Consider the following 26,928-nt stretch of genomic DNA (forward strand, 5'->3'; position numbering starts at 1 on the left):
CCAGTGGTGGGCTCTTTGGATCCCCAGGTAGTGGAATGTGTTTCGGGCTTGTTTTTCTGCCCCTCTCCCTTGAGGGTTCATCGGGAGGATTTCACTTTTGCTCAGGTTGATTCTGTAGCCTGAGAAGGCTCAAACTCATTCAAGAGCGCCATAATTCCCTCCATGCTGCTTTGTGGGTCTGTGACATAGAGGAGCAGGTCATCTACATAAAACGAGACTCTGTGCTTTGTCCCCCCTCCCAGTTCTTTATCGCTCTGAGCGCAATCGCTAATGGCTCGATCACCGGGGCAAACAGCAGTGGGGACAACAGACAACGCTGCCTTGCGCCTCTGTGCAGCTGGAAGTGTTTAGACCTGGTGGTGTTTGTCCCCACGCTCGCTGTGGGAGCGCTGTACAGGAGCTTCACCCAGACGGTGAACCCTGTTCCAAGCCTGAAACGTTCCACTACCTCTATGAGGTACTTCCATTCGACTCTATCGAAAGTCTTTTCTGCGTCCAGGGAGATGATCACCTCCAGTGTTCCCTCCCCGGATGGGGTCATGATCCTGTTTAGCAGGCACCTGATGTTCGATTTTAGCTGTCTACACTTAACAAAGCCTCCATGTCTTGTACGCAGATCTCCAGTCGCCTAGCTTGGATTTTGGCCAGCTGTTCGCGAAAAGAAGCCTCTGGATCTTTTCACTGGGCTGTTAAGTCCCCTGATGTTCCAGGTGACTGTTTTAGGTTTCTGTTTCGTTCCCACTTACCTTGATGATGTGCTCCTGAACTCCAGGGTTTCCTTTGTTAGGGGGCAATCTAAAATGGCTGAAGTCGGGCCCCTGCGCTCTGGGGTTTCCCTTTGTCCAGGGGCCACCCAACATAGCCACCAACTAGGTATACACCAAGTGGATGGGCCCCTGCACTCCGGGGATTTCCCTTTATTTGGGAATCCTCCAAAGTTGCGATCTGTGGCGCCATCTTGTTTCCTGTTGCCCTGTGTGGCCTGTTATTGCCAGCCGAGAGCCTACCCCCCCCCCCCCCCCCCCCCGTCCCTTCATTACCCTATGGTTCTGAGCTTTTCCCCCACTCCCCTCTGCTTCTCTCCTGTCTCCCCCCCCCCGCATTTCTGTCCCCCCGTTTGTCTCCCTTGTTGTGATGTTTATCCCCCACCCCCCCGCCAGGCACTTTCTCCTCTGCGGGAGATGCGCCGTCACTCCTGTCTCTCTCGTACCTGGCGCTAGCTTTCCGCTAGCATGGTGGCCCCCTCTCCCGGGTTTGGTCTGAGTTTTCCCCTTGCCCGCTGCTTTTCTTCCTTTTCCCCTCTTCCACTTTCTTCCCGTTTCTGCGCTCCGCTGCTCTTGCCCAGTCTTCCCCATGCCTTAGCTTTCGGTTTTAGAACGAGAAGGTACAGTCCCGCACAAATTGTCTCTCAGTTTCTCAGTCTTTTCAGGGTGACGGCTTCACCTCTGTTTCTGCTGCTGCTTTCCCAGTCCGTTCTTTTTGAAAAACTTGTCTGCTTCTGCCGAGTCTGTAAAGTAGTGCTCCCTGTGCTGGTAGGTTACATTAAGCTTGGCTGGATAAAGCATCCAAAACTTTACTCCACTCCTGAACTTGAAAAATGTCCTGATAAATTCTTATCTGGTGTCCCTGCCAGTGGCACGTTTTCTTCTGCCTGGCCCATCTCAGGATTCATCCTGGTCTTGGTACCAGTGCATGTACGCAATTATTGCCCTCGGTTGCTCGCCAGTCCTGGTTTTGGGTCGGAGTGATGTTTCTCTCTGGCAGCTGGGGAAGCTGTCCCTTCCCACCAAGTTTCCCAGCATCTGGACCAATAGTCCATGGGGTTTCTACCTTCAATCCCCTCCGGCAACCCCACTATTATAACATTTTGGCAACTCGACCAGTTTTCTTGGTCCTCCACATTCCCCTTCAGGCTCCCCGAGTCACCATTAACCTTGCTATGTCTGCCTCTAGCGCGACGATCCGGTCACTTTGGGCCATGGCGGCCTCACCTAGTTCTCTGATCGTGGCTTCCTGAACTTCTAGTTGCCTGTCCGTTTTGTTGAGAGTCGCCTGCAATTGGCCAGTGCTTCCGTGACCGTCACTTTGACCGCTGCTTTGAGCTGCTTCAGCTCTTGCGTGAGGAATTTTATCCAGCCATCGTCTGGCGAGGGGGAATTCGTTGCACGGCTCAGTGGCCCCTCTCTTTCTGGTGCGGCCGGGCCTTCCTTGCATCGTGGGTCCATTGTCTCGCTCGTTGGCTTCTCTCGGTTCTTGCTGCCCCTTGTCCCATTGCGGCCTCTGGAGCAGATGCTGTATGGCATTTCGATTGTTAGCCTGTGTCTTCTTCAGTGGGTTGAAGGGGGTGATGATGGAGTGCTTTTCCTCCCGGATCTGATAATGGAGTGCTTTCCCCCCCTGGATCTGGCGGGCTAATTTCGGATAAAACTGCCGACATTCGATTTATTCGGAGAGTCACCTTCCATGAGTTTGCTCGGCACATCCCCATCACCGGAAGTGTTTTGTTCAGGTTAAATACAGCAGTGATGTCAAGTGCAATCGCTGTCACCTCACTCTGGAATTCGGCTCTTTGGGTCATGTTTGGACACGGCTGCAATGAAGTCTGGAGCCAAATGGTCCTTGCGCACTGATCTCTGATGTTACAGACGTTCCCAACTGTAGCTGCTTTTAAGTTACACCAAATCTTTATTAACCTATGGCTGTAAAGAGTAAAATGCAGGCGCATTCAAGACAAAGAAAAACATTCATCCATGAATCGGAGTTGGATTTAAACCTTGGTCACACAACTGAATGGACAATGTTCACCTATATTATGACACAGTACGGAAAAAATATCAAATTCAGAGTACACTTCATTTCTCATCAATACCTAGAACAATGCAGATAGTTAACCATTCCATACAAGTGATCCAACATAGTTATACAGTTATGCAGACTGTACAGTGTTGATCATACATAATTCATTCATAATCATTACCAAACATATTCCTTAGTACTTACACATTCTTTCATGTGTGTTCGTTCTAGTGCATCCCATACCTGCTCCTCGGAGTATTGTTGAAAAGGATCTAGATTGTACCTGACAAGGAAAAAGAAAATTATACAGTCGATAGTTTAACTCTGACAGAGAGCATTGCAAAGCAATTAACTGGACAAGTTACAAAGATCTCAATCAACCCCAGATCTTTACTGAGCTAGTTCATCTCACTATAATGAAGCAACCATTTCTAGTCAGTTCAATTAAACAGTCTATAACTAGTAACAAGATGACAGCTGCCATTAGGACCGAGTAATTAAGATAGGATTTTGGAAGATCACCATGCAAGTTCTGAATTAGCTATCTGGCAGTCTGAACTTCGAGTCAAACTGAAATCTGTTCAGGCAAGGCAAGGTTGCTCAGGAGTATGATCACCCTTATCCCCTAGCAGCCATTATCTGACATTCATGGAGGGGGAGAAAAGAGATAATAAGGGTATACGATGATGATGGGTGGCAACACTAACTTACATTAGTCTACTGTGGCGATATTGATGGAGCATCTTCCTATTCACAACAACTTATATTTTAGTGCCTTTAGCATAGTACAACATCTCAAGGCATTTTGCAGGAGTTTTATCAAACAAATCTTGACACCACGCCATCTGAAGTGGTATTAGGGCAGATACGCACCTGTCTAACTACGGTCATCTCACATACATCTTGCTGACACTCAATTGAATGCTGTAATGTGCATCATAAACTCTCTGCTCAACGCCCGTCCCCGGTCTTCCTGTCCTTGCAAACATTACTCTGCCACACATCTGGCATCTGATGAAAACGCGCAAGCTGGTTTAAACCATCTGTGCTGCACCTCACTTACCACTCTGTGATGACCTGTTCAACCCACCTACTGCCTACCTTCCAACCCAATGCTCCATCTGGAGCACCGTTCCTGAACAAAATCTACCACCGGACTTACTCTGGATCAAGGGAAGTCAAGGGAAACATGGGAAGTCACGAACAAGTTTCTTGTGACACACCCCATCTGTCGAATGGCAGGCTTTGAACTACCACAGTGAGAGTGGTCTCTACTAAACAGGTTAGGACAGGTCAGGGCCCCTTATGCAGTCAACTTACACCATTGGGTCCTCAGTACAAACCTCTTATGCACATGTAGGACACAAATAATGCAGCTCATTATCGACGAGTGCCCCCTCTGCAGACCAGGCAGCAGACTAATCAACTTAAGCTCAGCAAATGAGGAGGCTAAAATGAAGATGATTAAGGTCAGAAAATGAAATTGTAATAAAATAAAGGGAAATGATAAGTGCAGCTGTCTGAAGGGCTGTTTTGATATGTGAATTAGCATACCAATTAGCAAACAAGTGTTTACCTACACAAGTAGGGGGAAACAATGATGTATAGAGCAGCGGTCTTCAAAGTGGAGAGATAAGGAAATTGGCACTTAAATGCTAAAATTCAGGTCCAAAGGGTGGGTAACATCGAAGGGAAAGAATGATATATCCATAGCAAGATAACTGGAGAGAGAGGGTGCTACCTTCATCACCACATCCAGCTGCAGAAAACAGGCTCTCCCGAAAACAAGGTATTACTAAAAGGCTACTGTTTAAAATTCAAAACTTGAACAGAGACAATTACTCCTTCGCTGAAAGACGGCTTTCCCAAATGTTCTGATTACTCAGGCGCAAGGGTTCTTATTTTCCATTTCTTTTATTTTGTCGTTATCATTTTTGATCCATGGATATTTAATGGACATATATATCTTTAAGTCGAGTACAAGAAGTGAGGAATTGAAAAGTTGCTAAATGGTACACTGTGCTATGAAAGTTTAGATTTTGAACAGAAGAACTTACAGGGCAGTACGGTAGCATTGTGGATAGCACAATTGCTTCACAGCTCCAGGGTCCCAGGTTCGATACCAGCTTGGGTCACTGTCTGTGCGGAGTCTGCACATCCTCCCAGTGTGTGCGTGGGTTTCCTCCGGGTGCTCCGGTTTCCTCCCACAGTCCAAAGATGTGCAGGTTAGGTGGATTGGCCATGATAAATTGCCCTTAGTGTCCAAAATTGCCCTTAGTGTTGGGTGGGGTTACTGGGTTATGGGGCTAGGGTGGAGGTGTTGACCTTGGGTACGGTGCTCTTTCCAAGAGCCGGTGCAGACACGATGGGCCGAATGGCCTCCTTCTGCACTGTAAATTCTATGAACTCACACTTTCTGGCACTGGAGAGATTGGAGGGGAGGGATTTGGTTTCATTAGTTGGCTGATAGCCAATGGATTGGCTGAGGACTGTATCCTGCCCGGCAGTGATTGGATTCAGCCAGGGAGGGGGCTTCAGAGAACCCAGGAAGAACGCTCATGGACGCTGAGAGAAGAAGCAGTGAGTTGCTCTCTCTCTTTCACCAAAAAAGATTTCCTGCTTGCTGTTTCGGAGGCTGCAGAGAAGTTTTGAGATCTTCATGAATCTTTTTTTAAAATTCATTTACTGGATGTGGGTGTCGCTGGTTAGGCCAGCATTTATTGCCCATCCCTAGTTGTCCTTCATAAGGTGGTAGTTAGTTGCCTTCTTGAACTGCTGCAGTCCTTCAGGTGTAAGTACATCCACTGTGCTGTTAGGGAGGGATTCCAGGACTTTGTCCCAAATAGCGATATATTTCCAAGTCAGGGTGGCGAGTGACTTGGAGGGGAACCTCCAGATGGTGGGGTTCCCAGGTTTCTGTTGTTCTTGTCCTTCTAGATTGTAGTAGTAGTGGGTGTGGAAGGTGATGTCGAAGGAACTTTGGCGAGTTACTGCAGTGTAACTTGTACACAAGCCTGCCACTGTTCGTCAGTGGAGGGTTTGAATGTTGGTGGAAGGAGGAGTAATCAAGCGGACTGCTTTGTCCTGGATGGTGTTGAGCTTCTTGAGTGTTGTTGGAGCTGTACTCATCCAGGCAAGTGGAGAGTATTCCATTACACTCCTGACTTGAGCCTTGTAGAGGGCTGACGGGCTTTGGGGGGGGTCAGGAGGCGAGTTACTCGCCATAGGATTCCTAGCCTTTGACCTGCCTTGGTAGACACAATATTAATATGGCTAGTCCAGTTGTGTTTCTGATCAATGGTAACCCCCAGGATGTTGATTGTGGGGGATTCAGCGATGGTAATGCCATTGAATGTCATGGGCCGATGGTTAGATCCTCTCTTCTAGGAGATGGGCATTGCCTGACACTTGTGTGGCGCGAATGTAACTTGCCACTTGTCAACCCAAGCCTAGATATTGTCCAGGTCTTGCTGCATTTGGACACGGACTGCTTAATTATCTGAGGAATCTACAGTGAAAACTATTACATGCTGAAAGCAAGAACACCCAACTGGCAGCTATTCTAAAAGGAATCTAACTGGAAGATATCCATCTGAAAGAGACTTTTATCCTTTTACTTTTTGTATTATTCTTTTTCATACCCCTCTTTCTTCTCTGTGTTGTGGCTGGTGTATGTGTGTGTGTATATATATATATATATATATATATATGGTTGGTGGGATGAGTTGAAGGGGAGGTTAGGAATTAGATAATCATTAACCAGTTGTACTTAGCGCCTATTTAATTATAGTTACTGTTACAAATGAAAAGTAATAATGTTTAAATTTACAAACCTGGTGACTGTAGTTATTGGGCAGCCAAAGACCAGACTTGGTATTTTCCAAAAATTTATAATTAATTTCAATTGTGTTGCAACTTCGGGTCAAGTGGCACTGGAATTGACCGTATACTAGGCCAGGATGCCTTAACACAGGGTAGGGTGTCGTAACACAAGGTAAGGCCAGAAATAATAAACAATATGAAAGCTTAAAAACACTTAACAAATCCAGCAGCCAGTACAGCACAGGTCTCTATGATCTAAGTGTCAGTAGCTGATTGACCCATTAAGTAGGACTTCCAGTAATATCAGTTAGTGAAGCTAATCCTGCAAGGATTATTTGGCTGAACATCTAACCCATCCAGTTAAACAATCATTGGTATCCCAGCTGCATAACATGATCTCTATTTGCATCTAGTAATAAGGGAACTGATGAAAGGTCATCGATTTGAAAATCTGCTCCTTTCTTCATTGATGTTGCCTCGACCTGCTGGATTTCTAGCATCTGCAATATTTTGCTTTTTTCTTTTCTACAAGCTCTCACTTCCGCAAAAGTTCTGCATAAGAGTGCTGACTCAGTGTGCAAGAGTGAGGGGGTGTATTGAGAGATACCTGGAGGTCAATGACGACGGCGAGGTCCCTGTGGGAGTGGTCTGGGAAGCACTAAAAGCGGTGGTCAGAGGAGAGCTGATTTCTATTGGGGCCTACAAAAGGAAAACAGAGGCCAAGGAAAGGGATAGACTACTGGGGGAGATTTTAAGGGTGGACAGGGAATTTGCAGAGACCCCGGAGGAGGAGCTGTACAGGGAGAGGAGACGTCTCCAGACCGAGTTTGACCTTCTGACCACCAGAAAGGCGGAGGTACTGTGGAGGAAGGCACAGGGGAGGAGGTATGAATATGGGGAAAAGGCTAGTCGCCTGTTGGCGCACCAACTGCGAAAGAGGGCAGCAGCGAGGGAGATAGGAGGAATTAGGGATGAAAGGGGAGACTCTGAGCGAAGGGCAGGAAAGATAAACGAGGTGTTTAAGACCTTTTATGAGGAACTGTATAGGTCTCAGCCCCCAGAGGGAGAGATGGGGATGCGGCAGTTCCTGGACCAACTGAGGTTCCCGAAAGTGGAGGAGCAGGAGGTGGAAGGCCTGGGGGCACCGATTGAGGTGGATGAGGTTATTAAGGGACTGGGAAGCATGCAAGCAGGTAAGGCCCCGGGGCTGGACGGGTTCCCGGTGGAATACTACAGAAAATATGTGGACTTGTTGGCCCCGTTGTTGGTGAGGACGTTCAATGAGGCCAGGGAAGGGGGGACTCTACCCCCGACGATGTCGGAGGCGACGATATCGCTAATTTTGAAGAGGGACAAAGACCCGTTGCAGTGCGGGTCCTATAGACCTATTTCACTATTGAACGTGGACGCCAAATTGCTGGCAAAGGTGCTGGCATCGAGGATAGAGGACTGTGTCCCGGGGGTGGTGCACGAAGACCAGACTGGGTTCATAAAAGGGAGACAACTGAATGTTAACGTGCGACGACTATTAGGGGTGATAATGATGCCCTCAGTGGAGGGGGAGGCAGAGATAGTGGCAGCAATGGACGCAGAGAAGGCATTTGATAGGGTGGAGTGGGAGTATTTATGGGAAGTGTTAAGGAGGTTTGGGTTTGGGAACGGGTTTATTCGCTGGGTTAGGCTACTTTATGGGGCACCAACGGCAAGCGTAGTTACAGGTCGACATAGATCGGAGTATTTCCGATTATATAGGGGAACAAGACAGGGATGCCCGCTGTCTCCATTGTTGTTTGCATTGGCAATCGAACCTCTGGCCATGGTGTTGAGAGACTCCAGGAAATGGAGAGGGGTGACTAGAGGGGGAGAAGAACACCGAGTCTCGTTATACGCGGATGACCTATTGTTATACGTGTCGGACCCAGCGGGGGGGATGATAGAGGTTATGCGAATTCTGAGGAGGTTCGGGGAATTTTCGGGGTATAGGTTAAACATGGGGAAGAGTGAATTATTTGTGATACATCCAGGGGACCAGAGTAGAGAGATAGAAGGCTTACCGCTGAGGAAAGTGGAAAGAAACTTCCGATACCTGGGGATTCAGATCGCTCGGAGCTGGGGAACCTTGCACAGACTTAATCTGACACGGTTGGTAGAACAAATGGAGGAGGACTTCAAGAGGTGGGACATGCAGCCTCTATCGCTGGCGGGCAGGGTGCAAGCAATTAAGATGATGGTCCACCCGAGGTTCTTATTTGTATTTCAATGTCTCCCTATTTTGATCACCAGGACCTTTTTTAATAAAATAGACAGGAGCATTACGAGCTTTGTGTGGGCAGGGAAAGTTCCGAGAGTAAGGAGAGGGTTCCCTCAGCGCAGTAGGGACAGAGGAGGACTGGCACTACCGAACTTGGGAGATTATTATTGGGCCGCCAATGTGGCGATGATACGTAGATGGATGATGGAGGGTGAGGGAGCGGCGTGGAAAAGGCTGGAGAGAAGGTCCTGTAAAGGGACGAGTCTAGAGGCGCTGGTGACGGCACCGCTACCGCTCTCACCTAAAAAGTACACCACGAACCCGGTGGTGGCGGCAACACTGAACATATGGGGACAGTGGAGGCGACAGAGAGGGGTGCGGGGAGCCCTGGTGGGATCCCCTATCAGGAACAACCATAGGTTCGCCCCAGGAAGAATGGATGGAGGATTTCAGAGTTGGTACCAGTTGGGAATTAGGAAGGTGGGAGATTTATTCATAGATGGGACTTTTGCGAGTTTGGGAGCATTGGAGGGAAAGTATAAGTTACCCCGGGGAAATTTCTTGAGATATATGCAGGTGAGGGCGTTTACTAGACAACAGGTGAGGGAATTTCCGCGGCTCCCGACACAGGGGATACAGGACAGGGTGCTTTCAGGGGTGTGGGTCGGAGAGGGCAAGGTGTCAGAGATTTACAGAGAGATGAGGGAAGAGGGGGAGGAGTCGGTGGGCGAACTAAAAGGAAAGTGGGAAGAAGAATTAGGGGAGGAGATAGAGGAGGGTATGTGGGCTGATGCCCTAAGCAGGGTAAACTCCTCTTCCTCATGCGCCAGGCTTAGCCTGATTCAATTTAAGGTGCTACATAGAGCACATATAACGGGGGCAAGATTGAGCAGGTTTTTTGGAGTGGAGAACAGATGTGGGAGGTGTGGCGGGAGCCCGGCAAACCACGCACATATGTTTTGGGCGTGCCCGGCACTGGAAGGATATTGGAAGGGAGTGACGGGAGTGATCTCGCAGGTGGTGAATGCCCGGGTCAAACCTAGCTGGGGGTTAGCTATATTTGGAGTTGTGGAAGAGCCGGGAGTGCAGGAGGCGAAAGAGGCCGATATCGTGGCCTTTGCGTCCCTCGTAGCCTGGCACAGGATGCTACTCATGTGGAAGGAGGCGAAACCCCCCGGACTGGAGGCCTGGGTAAACGATATGGCGGGGTTTATTAAACTGGAGCAGATAAAGTTTGCCCTGAGAGGATCGGCCCAAGGGTTCACCAGGCGGTGGAGGCCATTTCTCGACTACCTCGGGGAACGTTAGAGGGAAGACAGATGACCAGCAGCAGCAACCCAGGGGGAGGGGGGGGGGGGGGGGGGGGGGGGAGGTTTAGTTGAATATAGGTCAATTGAGAATGAGGTTTTGTTACTTGTGTATTATTATTATTATTATTGTTAAAAAGTTAAAAATTTCTGTTTTGTTATTGTTATCGTTTCGTTTGTTTTGTAAGCGGGAAAAATGTTGTTCAGGAAAAAAAATTTCAATAAAATATATATATTTTTTTTAAAAAAGAGTGCTGACTCAGGGTGGAATTTGCCAGCTGTTCATGCCGGCCGGATATTCTGGTCCCACCGACAATGCACGGGTTTCCCAGCGATGAGGGGTGCAGTCAACGGGAAATCCCACTAATAACAGTGGGTCCAGGATATCGGCTGCCGAAAAACACGTGGCAGGTTGGTCGGTAAATCCCATCCTCAGTAACTTCGACAAACGTCAAAAACATTTGAGGTGTTGTAGTACTTTAATGAACAGATACATTACACTACCGTGGTTCTTTATAGAGATTAAAAGAATATAACGTTGGATATATAGAGTATATAAAAGAGTTGGAATTTTACCTTACAGTGCCAGTGAACAAAACTGGTTCTTGGGGGATAATGGATAGTTTGCTGCGTAGATCAGCCAAACCAATTTCAGTAATATTCACTCCATCAATGAATATTGAACCACCTGAGAGTTCCACCAATCGGAATAGTGTGATTCCTAGTGATGACTTACCTGTCAAAAAAGGAAAATAATTAAATTTTTTCAACTACATTATTTCATGTTAGTTACAAACTTACCAAAACTCTGGTGTCCAGTCCTCCCTAGCCAACGTGGAAAGAGTTCCTCACCTGACAAACCAAACCAGTACAAATTTAACCTTAGTAGTGGATTATGGTGTCCCGTCTCTTTAAGACGGCGCAGCACAGGTGGGTCACCTGGCTTGGGCAACCAATGGGGACTGAGAGTGCTGTGCACCCCAGAGAGTGGAGACCCCTCTCAAGCAGAATACATCTGGAGGCCATGTAGTAAACACGCAAGGACTGGAACAGCCAGGGCCAGCCGGCCTGTACCACATTTTCTTGTTATCAATAAACTCCTTTTGGTTACATGAAGAGCTTCTGCCATGTTGCTTCAAGCTACCATATAGGCGATGAGGACAAAATCGATTGCGTCACAGAGTCAACCTGTGAGTATTCAGTTTTAATTGAAGTCTGAAGGAAAGAAATACTCACCCAAATGCTTATTTGGATGAATGGATATTCCCAGACCCGGAGGAACAGATGTAGAGCAAACTTGAATTGGCTAGTACACGAGAAGGAACAAAGGACAATGGATAGGAAAATCAGAGACGATCACAGAGAAAGGGCAATTTAAAAAAGGGGGTCCCATAGCAATGGATAACTGCAGAGAAGGCAATGAAGACCTCAGGGAAGAGGCAATGGAAGACTTTGAGGAAGAGGCAAAGCTGGAGCTCAGAGGGGTAATAAGTGCTCAAAGGAAGAGGCAACGCCAGACTAAGAAACCCCGGAGAGTGTGGAGAATTGGAGGACCCTGACCCTGGAGAGGGGGACCATGGAGAGAACTCAGAAAGAGGGCAACAGAAGATCTTAAGGAACTAAAGCTGAAGACAATGAGACTCAGTTGCATCCCGTCCTTTTGTGCCGTAATGAGGATTTCATTGAAATTTTAGCAATGAACTACAAGCCAACAATAAAGCTGTAATCAGTCAGGAAGTAAGACGAGCCACAGTAGAAAAAGAACTAAGTGAAGAGAAAAGAGTTGGATAAACTTTACCAAAAACTGCAACAAATAGAAAATATGTTAAAACGTTAGTGACCGAATCTGAATGAAAAGCAGCCCAGCTACATCAAAGTCAAGAAAAGAAAAAAAGCAATCTGCAGAGGGTGTAAGTTGCTAGGAAGTCCATCAAGGCCAGTAAGAAACAGTACAACATTCACCAGCAAGTGATAAGGGAACTAGAGTTAGCGGATGAAGATGTAAAAAAAGGATCGAGACAAAAAGCACAAGCAGAACTTAACAACATGGAACTCAAGTAGAGCGAAGAAAATCCCATGTAATGGAGGCCATCAGCTATGTAATGGGTGAGAACACTGCTAGTCTCAGAGTGAAATGCATCAAAGATGTGATCTATGGCAGTCATGTAGGACATCCTGTAACATTTACTACAAGGGTCACCATGCTGTTGAAGCAGAAATTAGAGCAGAGTGATCATTAACCAGAGCCATTGTTGGGAATTCTTTAGAGATCGAATTGAATGGTCCAGTTACCAGTCGTCTGAGAAATACAAATGAGCTTGAGAAGTTGACACTCTGCGGAGAGACAGAAACTGTCTGGTGTTTGAGGGTGCTGACACAGCAATGGACAAAACCAAAGAGAGAACACAACTGTTGGAACAGGTTAGCGATTCAGGAGGCTTGTCTATAACAAGGAGGAGGAAAAAATGTTTAATGTAGAAGTAGAGTTCAACGCAACTACAACAAAAGAAACGTGGCAATTGTCTGAAAAACATGCAAAGCATGAGACGGGATAGATCATTATTAAATGATGTCAGAAGGAAATGTTATATTCACCTTGAAAGAAACTCAGAAATGGATAAACTGAATGGGTTGCAAAAGCAGAGCTATGGACTAGAGAATAATTGTGATCCTTTTAGGCAAGAGAAAGTTATTATGGCAGAAGTATTATGGAGTATTAAGCTGCCGAAAAATGTGAGTGAATTTCCCACAAAGAGCTTGAAGGCAAGGTTGCAACGCTGATGGAGTACCTTTTCCATGAGACAAATGGAGTAAAACTTGCACATGCTGAGAAGAAGAATCGGAAACCAAGGAGAACAGCTTAATCATCGGATAAGATACCTCAGCTCTCAATTGAGTGAGAGATTGGGACGGCAACAGTTGGAAAATAAAGCAGAGTTGGAACACATTCGGAAACAGGCTGAAGACGGTGATCGCTGCAGAGGACTCTCTTAACACCAAGGGGCCTTAAAGGTGTCAGTTCATCCAAGGGTACTTCAGATTATCAAGAGAAAGGAAGAGAGTTGTTAAAAATGGAAAACAGACTGCGGGAGATGGAGCTGGAATGGGCTCAGACCAAATCGTAACTGGTGGTGACAAAGTGAAAAAAAAAACTTGGGGGTGGAGGAGGACGCCAACGTATGGAATAAAGAACTCCTCATGTCCAAACAGAAGATTAGTTGATGCAGAAGACGAAAGGAAGCGATTGGGAGATGAAGCTGTGGAAGTTGTCAGAGAAAACTAGATAAAGAACAAGATAAAGCATCAATTCTGGCAGAGAAGGAAACAGAGATTGCATGCCAGAACAAGATCACTGTAATGGTCACACTAATAGAAAGGCACAGGAACGAATAGGGTTACATGGTCGATGGAAAAGATGCGAATAGAAAGACCAAAAAGAGAGGGAACTTTGTCACACGACGCAAGTACCAGAAATAGTGTACCACGACCATGATAGGCCGAGTTTGTGAATGAGCTGTCAAGACAAAATACCGTATTGTAATAATAATAATAATCTTTATTAGTGTCACAAGTAGGCTTACATTAACACTGCAATGAAGCTACTGTGAAAACCCCCTAGTCGCCACATTCCGGTGCCTGTTCGGGTACACTGAGGGAGAATTCAGAATATCCAATTCACCTAATAAGCACGTCTTGCGGGACTTGTGGGAGGAAACCGGAGCACCCGGAGGAAACCCACGAAGACACAGGAAGAACTTTCAGACTCCCACAGACAGTGGCCCAAGCCAGGAATCTAACCCGGGTCCCTGGCACTGTGAAGCAACAGTGCTAACTACTGTGATGATGGTACCGGCATTCACTGCAGAGCAAGGCGCTTGAAAGAAAAAAGGATCAATGGAAGATTGGAGAGTGACATCGTCTGCAGAGTAAAGTACGGAGGCCTTGGTCATCGCAGAGTCTAGGACAGAATTTGGATAGCAGCCAGCATGTATGGAAGAGTCCCATGAAAAACTATATTTGAAACTGTGTATAGTTGAGGCCTGCTAGAAGTGCTATGTCAAATACAAGCCTCAAGATCTCATCATCGAACAATCGTTACAGCGATTTACAAATGTCTAACCTGTGTGTATAATGTTCATGTAGAATTTGGGGTGAGTAGATTACTTTTGAAGATGGTGTAGGGCGGCACAGTGATTAGCACTTCAGTCTCACAGCGCTGAGGACCCGGGTTCGATCCTGGCCCATTGTCTGTGTGGAGTTTGCACATTCTCCCCATGTCTGCGTGGGTCTCACTCCCACAAGCCAAAGATGCGTGGGGTTAGGTGGATTAGTCACGTTAAATTGCCCCTTAATTGGAAAAAGCTTTAAAAAATGTTTTTTAAATGGTATAAAAAAATAAAATGGGGAGGGATATAGTGGTTTGTGGTGACCTGTCTCTTTAAGAAGGCACAGCAGGCAAGGGTATGCTGGCTTGGGGGACCAATGGAGGCCGAGAGTGGGTGATCACTCCAGAGGGTGGAGTCCCTTCTCAGGCAGAATACATGTAAGGACTGGACCAGCCCAGAGCCCGCTGGCCACTGTACCATTTTTCCGTGGTATCTATAAACTCCGTTTGATTACACAAAAAAAACCCCGCCATATTGCTTCAAGCCACACAACCTTGCTGAGTAAGTGTGTTTCTTACCTGACCCAGTTCTCCCCACAATACCAATTTTTTCTTGAGGTTTAATGGTAAAGGACACTTTCTTGAGTACCAGAGGTAGATTCTCACGATATCGCATCTCTACATTTTCAAATATTATTTGGCCATGTTGGGGCCAGTCTGTAGATGGAGTTTTGTCCTTAACACGAGCTGAAGCCTCCGATTTTAGAGTCTAGTAGAACATTAGGAAAGTTACAAGATTTCTGGCAGATAAATACTCTTCAGCAAGCATGGCTTCTCAACACTATTAAAATAAAATTAGCTGAGAATTGAAGACTAAGAATTCTCAGTATTTTGTATCTCATTACAGCTACGGTATGAATTAGAATGCAGTTCATTCCTTAAATGTCTCTTTCCAGAAAGCAAAATACCTATCCAATTAGCGCCTTTGGTCGGTCTCAATGAAAGGGAATATATTAACAAATTATAGTATTTCTATTTCTTTTCGTATAACAGCATAAGCAATGCTAACAGTGTTATACATCCTCATTACACATACTCAGTTAACTCCTACATATACAAAACTTACTCTAGAATAATTTATTTTTCTTCTCACAAATGTGAGACATGAAAAATAAATAAGTGGCTCAATTTTAGAACACATATGCAAAACTATACATCCAATTGACACCAAATAAAATTTATTAAGATTTCTGTGTCTTTTCCTAATGTACTTTTTCATCCTATTTATTCTTGAATTAAAAAAACCATAACGACTCTTCTGGGGGGGGGTTCTCGAATCTATTAATTTAGCCCTCGAGACCTGTACTTACAAAAATAGGAACTTCCAACAACGATAATGATTGCCTGGACTCAGTTCACAGGCTCAATGTTTGCCCTTAAAAATGCTCAGAGTCTTCACATTTTTTCCTTTCTTCTCAGGCAGTCGTTCATGATCAAGGATGACTCGCTTCCACTTGGATTAAACGAGTTCCGAAATAGCTGATAAATCTATTATGCTACCTGCAGAACTCTGCAAAATGCAGGGCAGGTGCTGCTTGAAAGACTGGGTAGATGAGTTGTTTGGAGATTGTGTGCTCCCTCAATGCCCTCGACTTTGCCTCTGCATGTTCCTGTGACATCTCTCGTCGTGTTTGATGCCTTCCCAAAATGAATGTTCTCCATTTTGGTTGGTCACAAGCCAGGGTCTCCCATGGGTCGTCAGATGTGTTTGGGCTGGTTGGAGGACATCCCTACAATATTTTCGCTTCCTTGTTGGAACCTCCTGCAGCAACCGAGTTCCGAGTAGAGCAGTTACTTTCAGAATCTGATGTCAGGCATACGAATGACATGTCTTATCCAGCAGAGCTGGGTTGGAGTGATTCACACCTCAATGTTGGGCTGGTTAGCTTGGGACAGAACTCTTCTGTTTGACCACCTTTCATGCCACCAGATTTGGAGGATCTTGTGAAGGCTGGTGGTATTTCTCCAGCTCTGCTCCTGCTCTAGGTCGTCCAAGTCTTCGAAGCATGGAGGATCACTGCTGCTTGGTGAATCATGACCTTGATCTCTTATCTGCATCCACATAATGTCTCACATCAACAACAGATATAACTGCAAATCCTTGATGGAAAACAGCAACACTAACATCAGCTCAGTAAAGATAACACACCCACATCATGCTTCACCCCGACATTACCATTGCCCTGTGCCACAAGAAATCTACGGATTGTATTTCTGAAGTCACATGCATGAACTTTAGTTGAGAAACAAATTGCGAAACAAGAAAGAAACAAACTTCTGGCTCCATTTTCTCTTTAGCTGGTTTCATAAATAGAATACAAAGATGATCAGAAAAGACAAAAAAATACAGCTCTCAGTTATTCACCACAGTTCCTCATTTATAGGTTAGCAAATAAGGAAAATATAGGTCACACCTCGTCTCCACAGAACCTGCCAGGAAGTTTCCAACTCTTTCATAATTGACATCTGACCTGCTAGTTGTTATTTGCTCCAATCCCTACCCAGTGTCTTCTCTTCTTTAGCTGTTGGTCTTTGGCAAGCTTGAACCCTTGCCACAGATCAGCCCTGCAGCTCATTAAATGGGACTCACTTTAACCAAACATTCAATTACTTCCCTTTTTCCAACTCTCGAGATTCCTCATTGCAAAGAGGAGTTAAAATGTGTGTATACATACAAATACTTTATATTCCACAGAATTGTTACACTCCAGAAGGTGATCATTCAGTCCACTGTGTCTGCGATGTGATACTGAATTATTTATGTCAAGGTTCAATGTTAATTTTCTCTTTGGCCTGATTAAATATTTCAAAGCTGAGATTTTTTTTTAAAATTCGAACAATTTTTAACATTTGATTCACATAAAAATCATACAATATCTTTCTGCTTCAATTACAATCTTTTCTCCATTGGTCTCTGTTTAAAAATAAAATAAATCCACCCAATTACAATCCAGCAAAGAAAAATGTTCGACATTCAGTTGTCATGGCAGTTCCTTGCCAAACTACTTTAAATTCCTAAAAATTGGTTTATTTAGCAAACAATTCACAAAAGCAGTTACCAATTCATCATCACCTTGGTTTCATCAAATTTTTTCTTCCTGTCCTTCCAGCAGAATCTAAACCAAGAGGTCTGTTGAACTCCTATTAAGTCACTGGGTACACTCTTCCCAGGCAAACAGGAGTCAATTGGTCCATTAGTTTTCTTTCGTATAGGATCTTCCACAAGCAATTGGACGCCCTTCTCCCTTTCTCTCAAAGCATGTATTGGAGATCCCATCTAGCCTCTCAAGCGAGCCTAACAAATCACGTGGCACATGGTGTCCTGGTCAACATTCATCCCTCAACCAACACAGCCAAGACTGTTTAAATGGGTCATTTAAGTATATTGGTGCTTTGGTTACTTTTCTATCACAAACTGGCTGTCACATTTTCCCAGATTACAACAGTGACTTCCCTTCAAATGTAATTCATTGGCCATGAGGTAATTTGTGACATCCCAAGCTCAGGAAAGGCACTACATAACTGCAAGCTTTTTCTTTCTTTGAATCATGCCAAGATTGCAACATTCATCTTGTTTTTCCAATAAATTGTACACTATATGCCTGGCCCTAACAGCGGTTTGGTGTGACAGAAAGTTCTGCCCAGCATTTTACAGCAGGAGCGAAGCAAATTAACTGGTACCTTTATGTAGTGACGAATTCTCTCCACAGAGGTGAACCTAGCCTCAGTCTCAGAAGCAAGTCGGACAGTAAACTGAAATAAACCGGTCAGCTGCAAGAAAAATATACTCATAGGAAACAGGACAAAATTGTACTCATTTTTTTGAGAAAACTATGATATCCAATGAAGGTATGACTTTTTTAAGTTTGACCTGTTGATCATTCTGCCATAAAAGCAGAGAAAACCAAAGGAATTCAAACCACAAAACAATTCAATAGCACATATTGAAGAGTAGTAAATATCAAGACAATTTTAATCTCTGTTCACAATATATTGTACCAACCTGGACAGCATATGAAATGGCAAGTCCTGCATAAGCTGGAGGAATGTGTCCATGCATTAAAACTATTATCACTGCAGTTGTACCAATAAGAGCAATACTGACTATATCCAGTCTCACAGCGAGCCAGCGCATTGCACAGGTGAACAGGAAGAATGGAGCCTGATTAGAATCTAGCAGCTCTTGGTACCTGAAAGTAACAGACAAGAGTTCAAATGAACAAAACAGCAGCAAGTGTGCCACGTAATTATATCACAAGTGTGCCAGAAACTGACATGGCATACAAATCAAACTTTCAACCTCAGACCGACTTTACAATCAAGGATACAGAATGTGCAGCTTGTGTTCCTGTAAGATCACGAAGTACAATTGCTCTGTCTTTACAGGTGTAAGATGCTAATTGCTCTTTGGGAGATTTCAGATCAATTTCTGATAAAATGTAATTTTAAAAATTTATTTTTTAAGCAAATGTCCTGAATTCACTGAGTAATTACTTCCTGCTGCAGAGGAGTTGACTGTCTTTCTTGTCCATATAATACTTTAAAACTGCAGCAGAAATTTGTAAGTGTGAGCATCACATTATAGAACAACCTGTTGACTGATGGGCTATTTTATTCACACAATCATTTTGGTGCATAGTACTAACCTGCGTCGGTATTCTCCAGTTTTGTTGTAAGCATGGATTGTGGTTAGCCCCTGAATACTGGATGTTACATGCGACAGGAAAGGAGACTGAGTGATATTGTCCAAACGCTTTAATTCTCTGATACAAATCCTGTAGAAATTAATTTTTTTTTTTTTTTTAATCAAAAAAGAGCAAATACAAGCAACAAATATATGTATGTTCCTCAAATTTGAAAGTATTCACTTCCCAAGTTTTACATATTTTACTTCATGTTTTTCTTAACTATTAATAGTGGACTGCTAATTGTTAATTTCAGTCCACATTTTGCCACAAACTGTATAATTCTTCAAAGTAATGAATACAGTAATACTTGTTTTTAAAGAATACATTTCTAATGTCCATCATGACCAAAATATTTTCTCCTTCCATTACAAAAATAACTTACTCTATTTCAATTTTCACTAGTTTTGTTACAGCAAAAACACACTTTCAATCCAAATACAATACAGCAAAAGTTATTTCCCTTCTTGAAGTAACCAAGAGGATACTTTCCACCCAAGTTCAGATTGAAAAAAAAGAAATTGTCTGCATATAGTTATGTTACCCCATCTCCAAGAAGAGTTCCGCACTTCCACATGGCTTGGTCTTTATGCAAGAAGCTAAAGGTGCACTCTGGATATCTTTCAATGATAGGGGTGACCAAACCTACTAAACCTGAAGAGCTCCAAATGATAATCTCCAAACATTTGAGAATAACAAAACAAAGACAACATTTACAGTTGTACTTGAATTACTTTTTAAAAAAAACTATTTTAATTTTTTTTTTTTAAAACAGTATCCAATTATCTTTTTTCCAATTAAGGGACAATTTAGCACGGCCAATCTATCTACCCTGCACATCTTTGGGTTTATGGGGGCGAAACCCATGCAGACATCGAGAGAACGTGCAAACTCCACACGGACAGTGACCCGGGGGTGGGATCGAACCAGAGTCCTCGTGCCGTGAAGCAGCAGTGCTAACAACTGTGCCACCCGTTATGTTTGCACACACATGTGACTTCCCTCCCTACCCATTCACTCAGTCTTCCGAAATGGCTGTCCTAAAAATATCACTGCAACGCTTCTCAGAAAGCTCGAATCGAATTGTAGTCGGGATACAAGAGGGCACAGACCCTTTTTTCACACTCGCTGCTGAATGGAAAGTTTAAACCTTCAGTCTAAATGTGAGTGAGTGGGTAAATTGAATGGGTAGGGAGTTGGTAGGCGAGGTAGGTAATAATAAGTGGGCGAGAGGGGAAATGAGTGAGTGGGGAGTGGCAAGGTCAAGAAGTAGTTGGGGTGGGGGGTGGCGGTGCAGTTTGTGTAGTTATCCAGGGGTTTGACTAGGTTTTAATTCGCCCAAAATGTCCTGGGTAGCTTTTCAGGTGTCATATCTGTTGCAAGTCTCCAACTCTTAACTCTGATTTTAACACATTTGTGGAGGAGTAGGGGAATTGCCCATTGGACGTTGAAACTTGCACGGCGTCTTCCAGTTGCGGCTATGCGGAGCTAAGCCGCACGATTCGGCAGCTCCCGCTACTACGGACTTTCAGGCTCATCGGAGGAGCCCTAACGGAATTTTTTTGACGACAACCCGTGGGGAAGTGAAGAGAGAGGTCCCCCTCCAACTTTTATGGACCAGACCAGAAGTGCAACGGCCAAAAACGCGGCACTGGAGCAGCGAGGGAAAAAAAACAAAATGGCGGCGGCTGGGGACAAAGCGGAGTGCGGGCCGGAGCTGCAGGAATTCATCAAGCGCTGCTTCGAGGAGCTGCGCAAGGAGATGCTGGCGCCTATGCTGGCGGTAATTGAAGGACTAGGGATAACCCAGAAGGCCCACGAGGTGAAGATCCAGGAGGTACAGAAAAGAGTGAGTGAGAATGAGGACGCGCTCTTGGGCCTGGCGGTGAGAGCGGAGCGACACGAGGCGCTACACAAGAAGTGGGCGGGAAGACTCGAAGACCTGGAGAACAGGTCGAGGAGAAATAATCTGCGGATCCTGGGTCTCCCAGAAGGAGTGGAGGGGGCCGATGCCGCGGCATACGTGGGCACGATGATCGGGGCGATGATGGGCGCGGAGGCCCCTTCGAGGTCGCTGGAGCTGGACGGGGCACACCGGGTGCTGGCGAGGAAGCCCAAGGCAAATGAGCCGCCAAGGGCTATGGTGGTGAGATTTCACCGGTTCACGGACAGAGAGAGGGTCCTGAAATGGGCCAAGAAGGAGCGGAGCAGCAAGTGGGACAATGCAGAGATCCGAATATACCCAGACTGGAGCACGGAGGTTGCTAAGCGGAGAGCGGGTTTCAACCGGGCCAAAGCGGTGCTGCATCGGAAAGGAGTGAAATTTGGAATGCTGCAGCCAGCGCGACTGTGGGTTACACATAAGGACGAACACCACTACTTCGAAACGCCTGAAGAGGCGTGGACCTTTATACAAACTGAAAAGTTGGACTCTAACTGAGGGTTTGTGAGGGTGGGGGGTATTTGAGGGTTGATGTGTGATGGTTGTTGTATATAGAGGGTCAATCACGCGCAGGAAATGTTATATGGGCTGGGGGAGAGAGACAAGGCCGCGACAGGAGCTGCGCCAGAGGGGGCAGGGCAAGCTTTGGAAAGCGCGGGGTTTTTTCCCACGCGCGGGAAGGAAGTCGGGAAGGGGAACCAAGGAACGTATATTGATTGTGAGACTCCCACACGGGGGGGGGGGGGTGTCAAAGGGACAGCGGGGGAAGCCGGAGTCAGCAGACTTACGGGAGTGATATGGGGGGAGCAAAAAAGCTAGACAGGGGTCTAGCGGGGGGGAGGGGGGGGAAAGGGTTGCTGCTGCACTGGCCGAAAGGGAATGGGACACAGAAGAGGTGGTCGGGACTGGAGGGTGAGGGAGACGCGGACACGGGACTGGCCCAGAAAAGGAGATGGCTAGTCGGCGGGGGTGGGTGGGGTGAGAGCCCCTCCAATCCGGCTGATAACGTGGAACGTGAGGGGCCTGAATGGGCCGGTGAAGAGGGCTCGAGTGTTCGCGCACTTGAAGGGACTGAAGGCAGACGTGGCTATGCTCCAAGAGACACACCTGAAGGTGGCGGACCAGGTCAGGTTAAGAAGGGGATGGGTAGGACAGGTATTTCACTCGGGACTGGACGCGAAAAATAGAGGGGTGGCAATTTTGGTGGGAAAGCATGTGTCATTTGAGGCCAAGACTATTGCAGCGGATAACGGAGGGAGATATGTGATGGTGAGCGGTAGGTTGCAAGGGACGTGGGTGGTGTTGGTAAATGTATACGCCCCGAACTGGGATGATGCTGGATTCATGAAGCGCATGTTGGGGCGCATTCCGGACCTGGAGGCAGGAGACCTGATAATGGGAGGGGACTTCAATACAGTGCTGGACCCAGCACTGGACTGCTCCAGATCAAGGACGGGAAAGAGGCCGGCGGCGGCCAAGGTGCTTAGAGGGTTTATGGATCATATGGGGGGAGTGGACCCATGGAGGTTTGCAAGACCGCAGGCCAGGGAATTTTCTTTCTTCTCCCACGTGCACAAAGCCTACTCCCGGATAGATTTTTTTGTTCTGGGCAGGGCGCTCATCCCGAGGGTGGAGCGGACGGAGTATTCGGCCATAGCCGTTTCGGACCACTGGGTGGAAATGGGGCTAGGAGAGGAGAGGGACCAACGCCCGCTGTGGCGGCTGGATGTGGGACTGCTGGCAGATGAGGTGGTGTGTGGGACGGTGAGGGGGTGTATCGAAAGGTACTTGGAGGCAACGACAACAGGGAGGTGCAAGTGGGGGTGGTATGGGAGGCGTTGAAGGCGGTGATCAGGAGAGAGCTAATCTCCATCAGGGCTCATGGAGCGAAGACAGAGGGCATGGAAAGGGAGAGGTTAGTGGGGGAGATTTTGAGTGGACAGGAGATACGCAGAGGCCCCGGAGGAAAGATTACTTGGGGAAAGACGACGGCTCCAGATGGAGTTTGACCTGTTGACCACGGGGAAGGCGGAGGCACAGTGGAGGAAGGCGCAGGGGGCGACCTACGAGTACGGGGAAAAGGCTAGTCGGATGCTGGCACACCAGCTCCGTAAGAGGACGGCAGCGAGGGAAATAGGGGGAATCAAAGATGGAAGGGGAGCCACGGTTCGGACTGTAACGAAAACGAACAAAGTATTCAAGGCCTTCTATGAAGAGCTGTACAGATCCCAGCCCCCAGTGGGGGAAGAGGGGATGAGATGATTCCTAGACCAACTGAGGTTCCCGAGGGTGGAGGAGCAAGAGGTGGCTGGTTTGGGGGCACCAATCGAGTTGGAGGAGCTGAGCAAGGGTTTGGGGAGTATGCAGGCGGGGAAGGCCCCGGGGCCGGATGGGTTCCCGGTGGAGTTCTACAGAAAGTACGTAGACCTGTTGGCCCCGCTACTAGTGAGGACCTTTAACGAGGCAAGAGAGGAGGGGACCCTGCCCCCGACAATGTCGGAAGCGACAATTTCCTTGATTCTAAAGCGGGACAAGGACCCACTGCAATGTGGATCGTACAGGCCGATTTCGCTCCTCAATGTGGACGCAAAGTTATTGGCAAAAGTGCTGGCCACAAGGATTGAGGACTGTGTCCCGGGGGTGATCCATGAGGACCAGACGGGATTCGTAAAGGGTAGGCAATTAAACACTAATGTGCGGCGGCTCATAAACGTGAAAATGATGCCATCGGAGGAGGGAGAGGCGGAGATAGTGGCAGCTATGGATGCGGAAAAGGCCTTTGACAGAGTAGAGTGGGAGTACCTCTGGGAGGTGCTGCGTAGGTTTGGGTTCGGGGGAGGGTTTATCAGCTGGGTTAAGCTCCTTTACAAAGCCCCGGTGGCGAGTGTAGTGACGAACCCGCGGAGGTCGGAGTACTTTCGGCTGTACTGAGGAACGAGGCAGGGGTGCCCCCTGTCCCCCCTGTTGTTTGCATTGGCGATCGAACCCTTGGCCATGTCACAGAGGGAGTCTAATAAATGGAGGGGGGTGGTCCGAAGGGGAGAAGAGCATCGGGTGTCGCTATACGCGGATGACCTTTTGATGTACGTGGCGGACCCAATGGAGGGATGGTGGAGGTCATGCAGACTCCAAGGGAGTTTGGGGAGTTTTCGGGCTATAAGCTCAATGTAGGGAAGAGTGAGCTCTTTGTAATACAGGCAGGGGAGCAAGAAAGAGGGATAGGGGACCTACCGCTGAGGAGGGCGGCGGGGAGTTTTCGGTATTTAGGGATCCAGATAGCCAGGAGTTGGGGGGCCCTACATAAACTGAATCTGACGAGGTTGGTGGACCAAATGGAGGAGGACTTAAAAGATGGGACATGTTACCGCTCTCGCTGGCGGGTAGAGTGCAGTCGGTCAAAATGGTGGTCCTTCCGAGGTTTCTGTTTGTGTTTCAGTGCTTTCCCATCGTGATCACCAAGGGCTTTTTTAAGAGAGTAGGTAGGAGTATTATGGGGTTTGTGTGGGCAAATAAGACACCGAGGGTAAGGAGAGGGTTCCTGGAATGCAGTAGGGACCGAGGAGGGTTGGCGCTGCCAAACCTAGGGAGCTACTACTGGGCAGCAAATGTGGCGATGATCCGCAAGTGGGTCATGGAGGGAGAGGGGGCGGCATGGAAGAGGATGGAGATGGCGTCCTGTAAAGGAACGAGCTTGGGGGCGTTGGTGACAGCACCGCTGCCGTTCTCGCCGTCAAAGTATACCACGAGCCCGATGGTGGTGGCAACGTTAAGGATCTGGGGCCAGTGGAGACGGCACAGGGGTGCAGTGGGAGCCTCGGTGTGGTCCCCGATTAGGGGTAACCACCGGTTTGTCCCGGGGAAGATGGATGGGGGGTTCCAGGGCTGGCATCGGGCGGGGATTAGAAGAATGGGGGACCTGTTCATTGACGGGACATTTGCGAGCCTAGGGGCACTGGAGGAGAAGTTTGAGTTACCCCCGGGAAATGCTTTTAGATATATGCAGGTGAAGGCTTTTGTGAGGCGACAGGTCAGGGAATTCCCGTTGCTCCCGGCACAAGAAATTCAAGACAGGGTGATCTCGGGTGTATGGGTCGGGGAGGGCAAGGTGTCAGCAATACACCAAGAGATGAAAGAAGAGGGGGAAGCGCTAGTAGAAGAGTTGAAGGGTAAATGGGAGGAGGAGCTGGGGGTGGAGATCAAGGAAGGTCTGTGAGCTGATGCCCTGGGTAGGGTTAATTCCTCCTCTTCGTGTGCCAGGCTCAGCCTGATACAATTTAAGGTGGTCCACAGAGCGCACTTGACGGGGGCGAGGTTGAGTAGGTTCTTTGGGGTAGAGGACAGATGTGGAAGGTGCTCAGGGAGCCCGGCGAACCATGTCCATATGTTTTGGTCATGCCTGGCACTGGAGGGGTTCTGGAGAGGAGTGGCGGGAGCAATATCTCAGGTGATGAAAGTCCGGGTCAAGCCAAGCTGGGGGCTAGCAATATTTGGAGTAGTGGACGAGCCGGGAGTGCAGGGAGGCGAAAGAGGCCAGCATTCTGGCCTTTGCGTCCTTGTGGCGAAGGATCTTGCTAATGTGGAAGGAGGCAAAGCCCCCTAGCGTGGAGGCCTGGATAAACGACATGGCTGGGTTCATAAAGCTGGAGAGGATTAAGTTTGCCTTAAGAGGGTCTGCGCAGGGGTTCTACAGGCAGTGGGAACCGTTCCAGGACTATATAGCGGAGCGTTAGAGGAAGATCGGTCAGCAGCAGCAGCAACCCTGGGGGGTTGGGGGGGGGGGGGGAGACAACGTCTTGGGAAGGGGGAGGAGGGGGGGGGATGGGGGATTGCTTGTGGGGATGGATGAGCAGGCGATAACATGAAGGGTGGGGGAAACTGGCACGTGCGGGAGAGAGCCAGTGTATAAAGCTATGTAAATATACCACTTTGCCATGCATATATCTTGCTCAGTGCGATTTTGTGTTATTTCATTACGAGGGGGGGTTATTGTTTGTAAGGGGAAAAAATTGTGTTGTTGAAAAACTTTAACAAATATTTTTTTTTAAAAAGAAACTTTCACGGCAATTTCCATGAAGGTTTGCATGTCATAACTTCCACTAGGTGTCGATGTGCACCTCAGTCATACATCCTGTCTCTGACGATCTGGAGACCGGAAGATTTGGCCCATCTCTGTAACAATTACACTGAAGCCCTTATTTTACGCATCCTAATGATTATCCCTCAACTTTCTAAACTCAAGTGAAATGCACAGCAAGTTTATGTGAACTGTAATCATAACAACTCTTTAATTCCGCGTATCATTTTGGTGAACCCATACAGCACCGCAAGGCAAATATATCTTTCCAAAGGTGCTGTGATCAAAACTGAATGCAGAACTCTGACAGGGTCAGACCCAGGTCTCTGCAACTGAAACATCACCGTCAGTTTTGTACTGTAACTTCAATTAAAGTTATTGTTCCATTACCTTTTGATCATATTTTGTACACGTGTACTATCTTTTAGTGAAGTGGACACACGTGTCTCCTCCAGAGCTCCCAAGATTATTCAAGTTTATAGTTAAGGATAAAATGACTAAACACTTGAAATTTTTCAGCGAATAGAGAGCACCAACATGGTTTGTAAGGATTGGTCATGAATTTGTGGAACTCGCTGCCCCATAGTGCGGTGGAGTCTGAGTCATTAAATGGTTTCAAGGAGGCAGATATATTTCTGATTTAAAAAATGAGTTAAAGGATTATGGGGAACAGGCAGAGAGGTGGATTTGAGACAAGGAAGTGATCAGCAATGATCTGATTGAGTTGAGGGATAATCATTAGGATGTGTAAAATAAGGGCTTCAGTGCAAAAGTTGAGGGGCTGAATTACCTACTTCTGATACTAATTCCGGCATTCCTATGTACATATCCAAACAGACTGATTGTTATTGTTAAATGTGTGTAAATGCCACATTCGTCGGTATGT

At 46.9% G+C, this 26,928-nt stretch overlaps 1 protein-coding gene across 4 annotated transcripts in view; it reads right to left on the reverse strand.

Annotated features, from left to right (window-relative positions):
* Positions 1-26,928, reverse strand: part of abcc5 (ATP-binding cassette, sub-family C (CFTR/MRP), member 5) — a 194,304-nt gene that overhangs the window by 32,502 nt on the left and 134,874 nt on the right. For 3 of the 4 annotated variants that reach the window (XM_072474195.1, XM_072474194.1, XM_072474196.1), the window contains 6 exons: positions 18,988-19,116; positions 18,345-18,531; positions 18,023-18,112; positions 14,861-15,050; positions 10,753-10,912; positions 3,001-3,079 (listed from right to left, as the gene is read on the reverse strand). In XM_072474195.1, the coding sequence (XP_072330296.1) occupies positions 3,001-3,079; positions 10,753-10,912; positions 14,861-15,050; positions 18,023-18,112; positions 18,345-18,531; positions 18,988-19,116 (835 nt within the window). The remainder of the gene's footprint in view (positions 1-3,000; positions 3,080-10,752; positions 10,913-14,860; positions 15,051-18,022; positions 18,113-18,344; positions 18,532-18,987; positions 19,117-26,928) is intronic. The other variant, XR_011934457.1, reaches the window with a different exon arrangement.

The sequence above is a fragment of the Scyliorhinus torazame genome, chromosome 14, assembly GCF_047496885.1.
Source record: "Scyliorhinus torazame isolate Kashiwa2021f chromosome 14, sScyTor2.1, whole genome shotgun sequence".
In the NCBI taxonomy this organism is placed as follows: domain Eukaryota; kingdom Metazoa; phylum Chordata; class Chondrichthyes; order Carcharhiniformes; family Scyliorhinidae; genus Scyliorhinus; species Scyliorhinus torazame.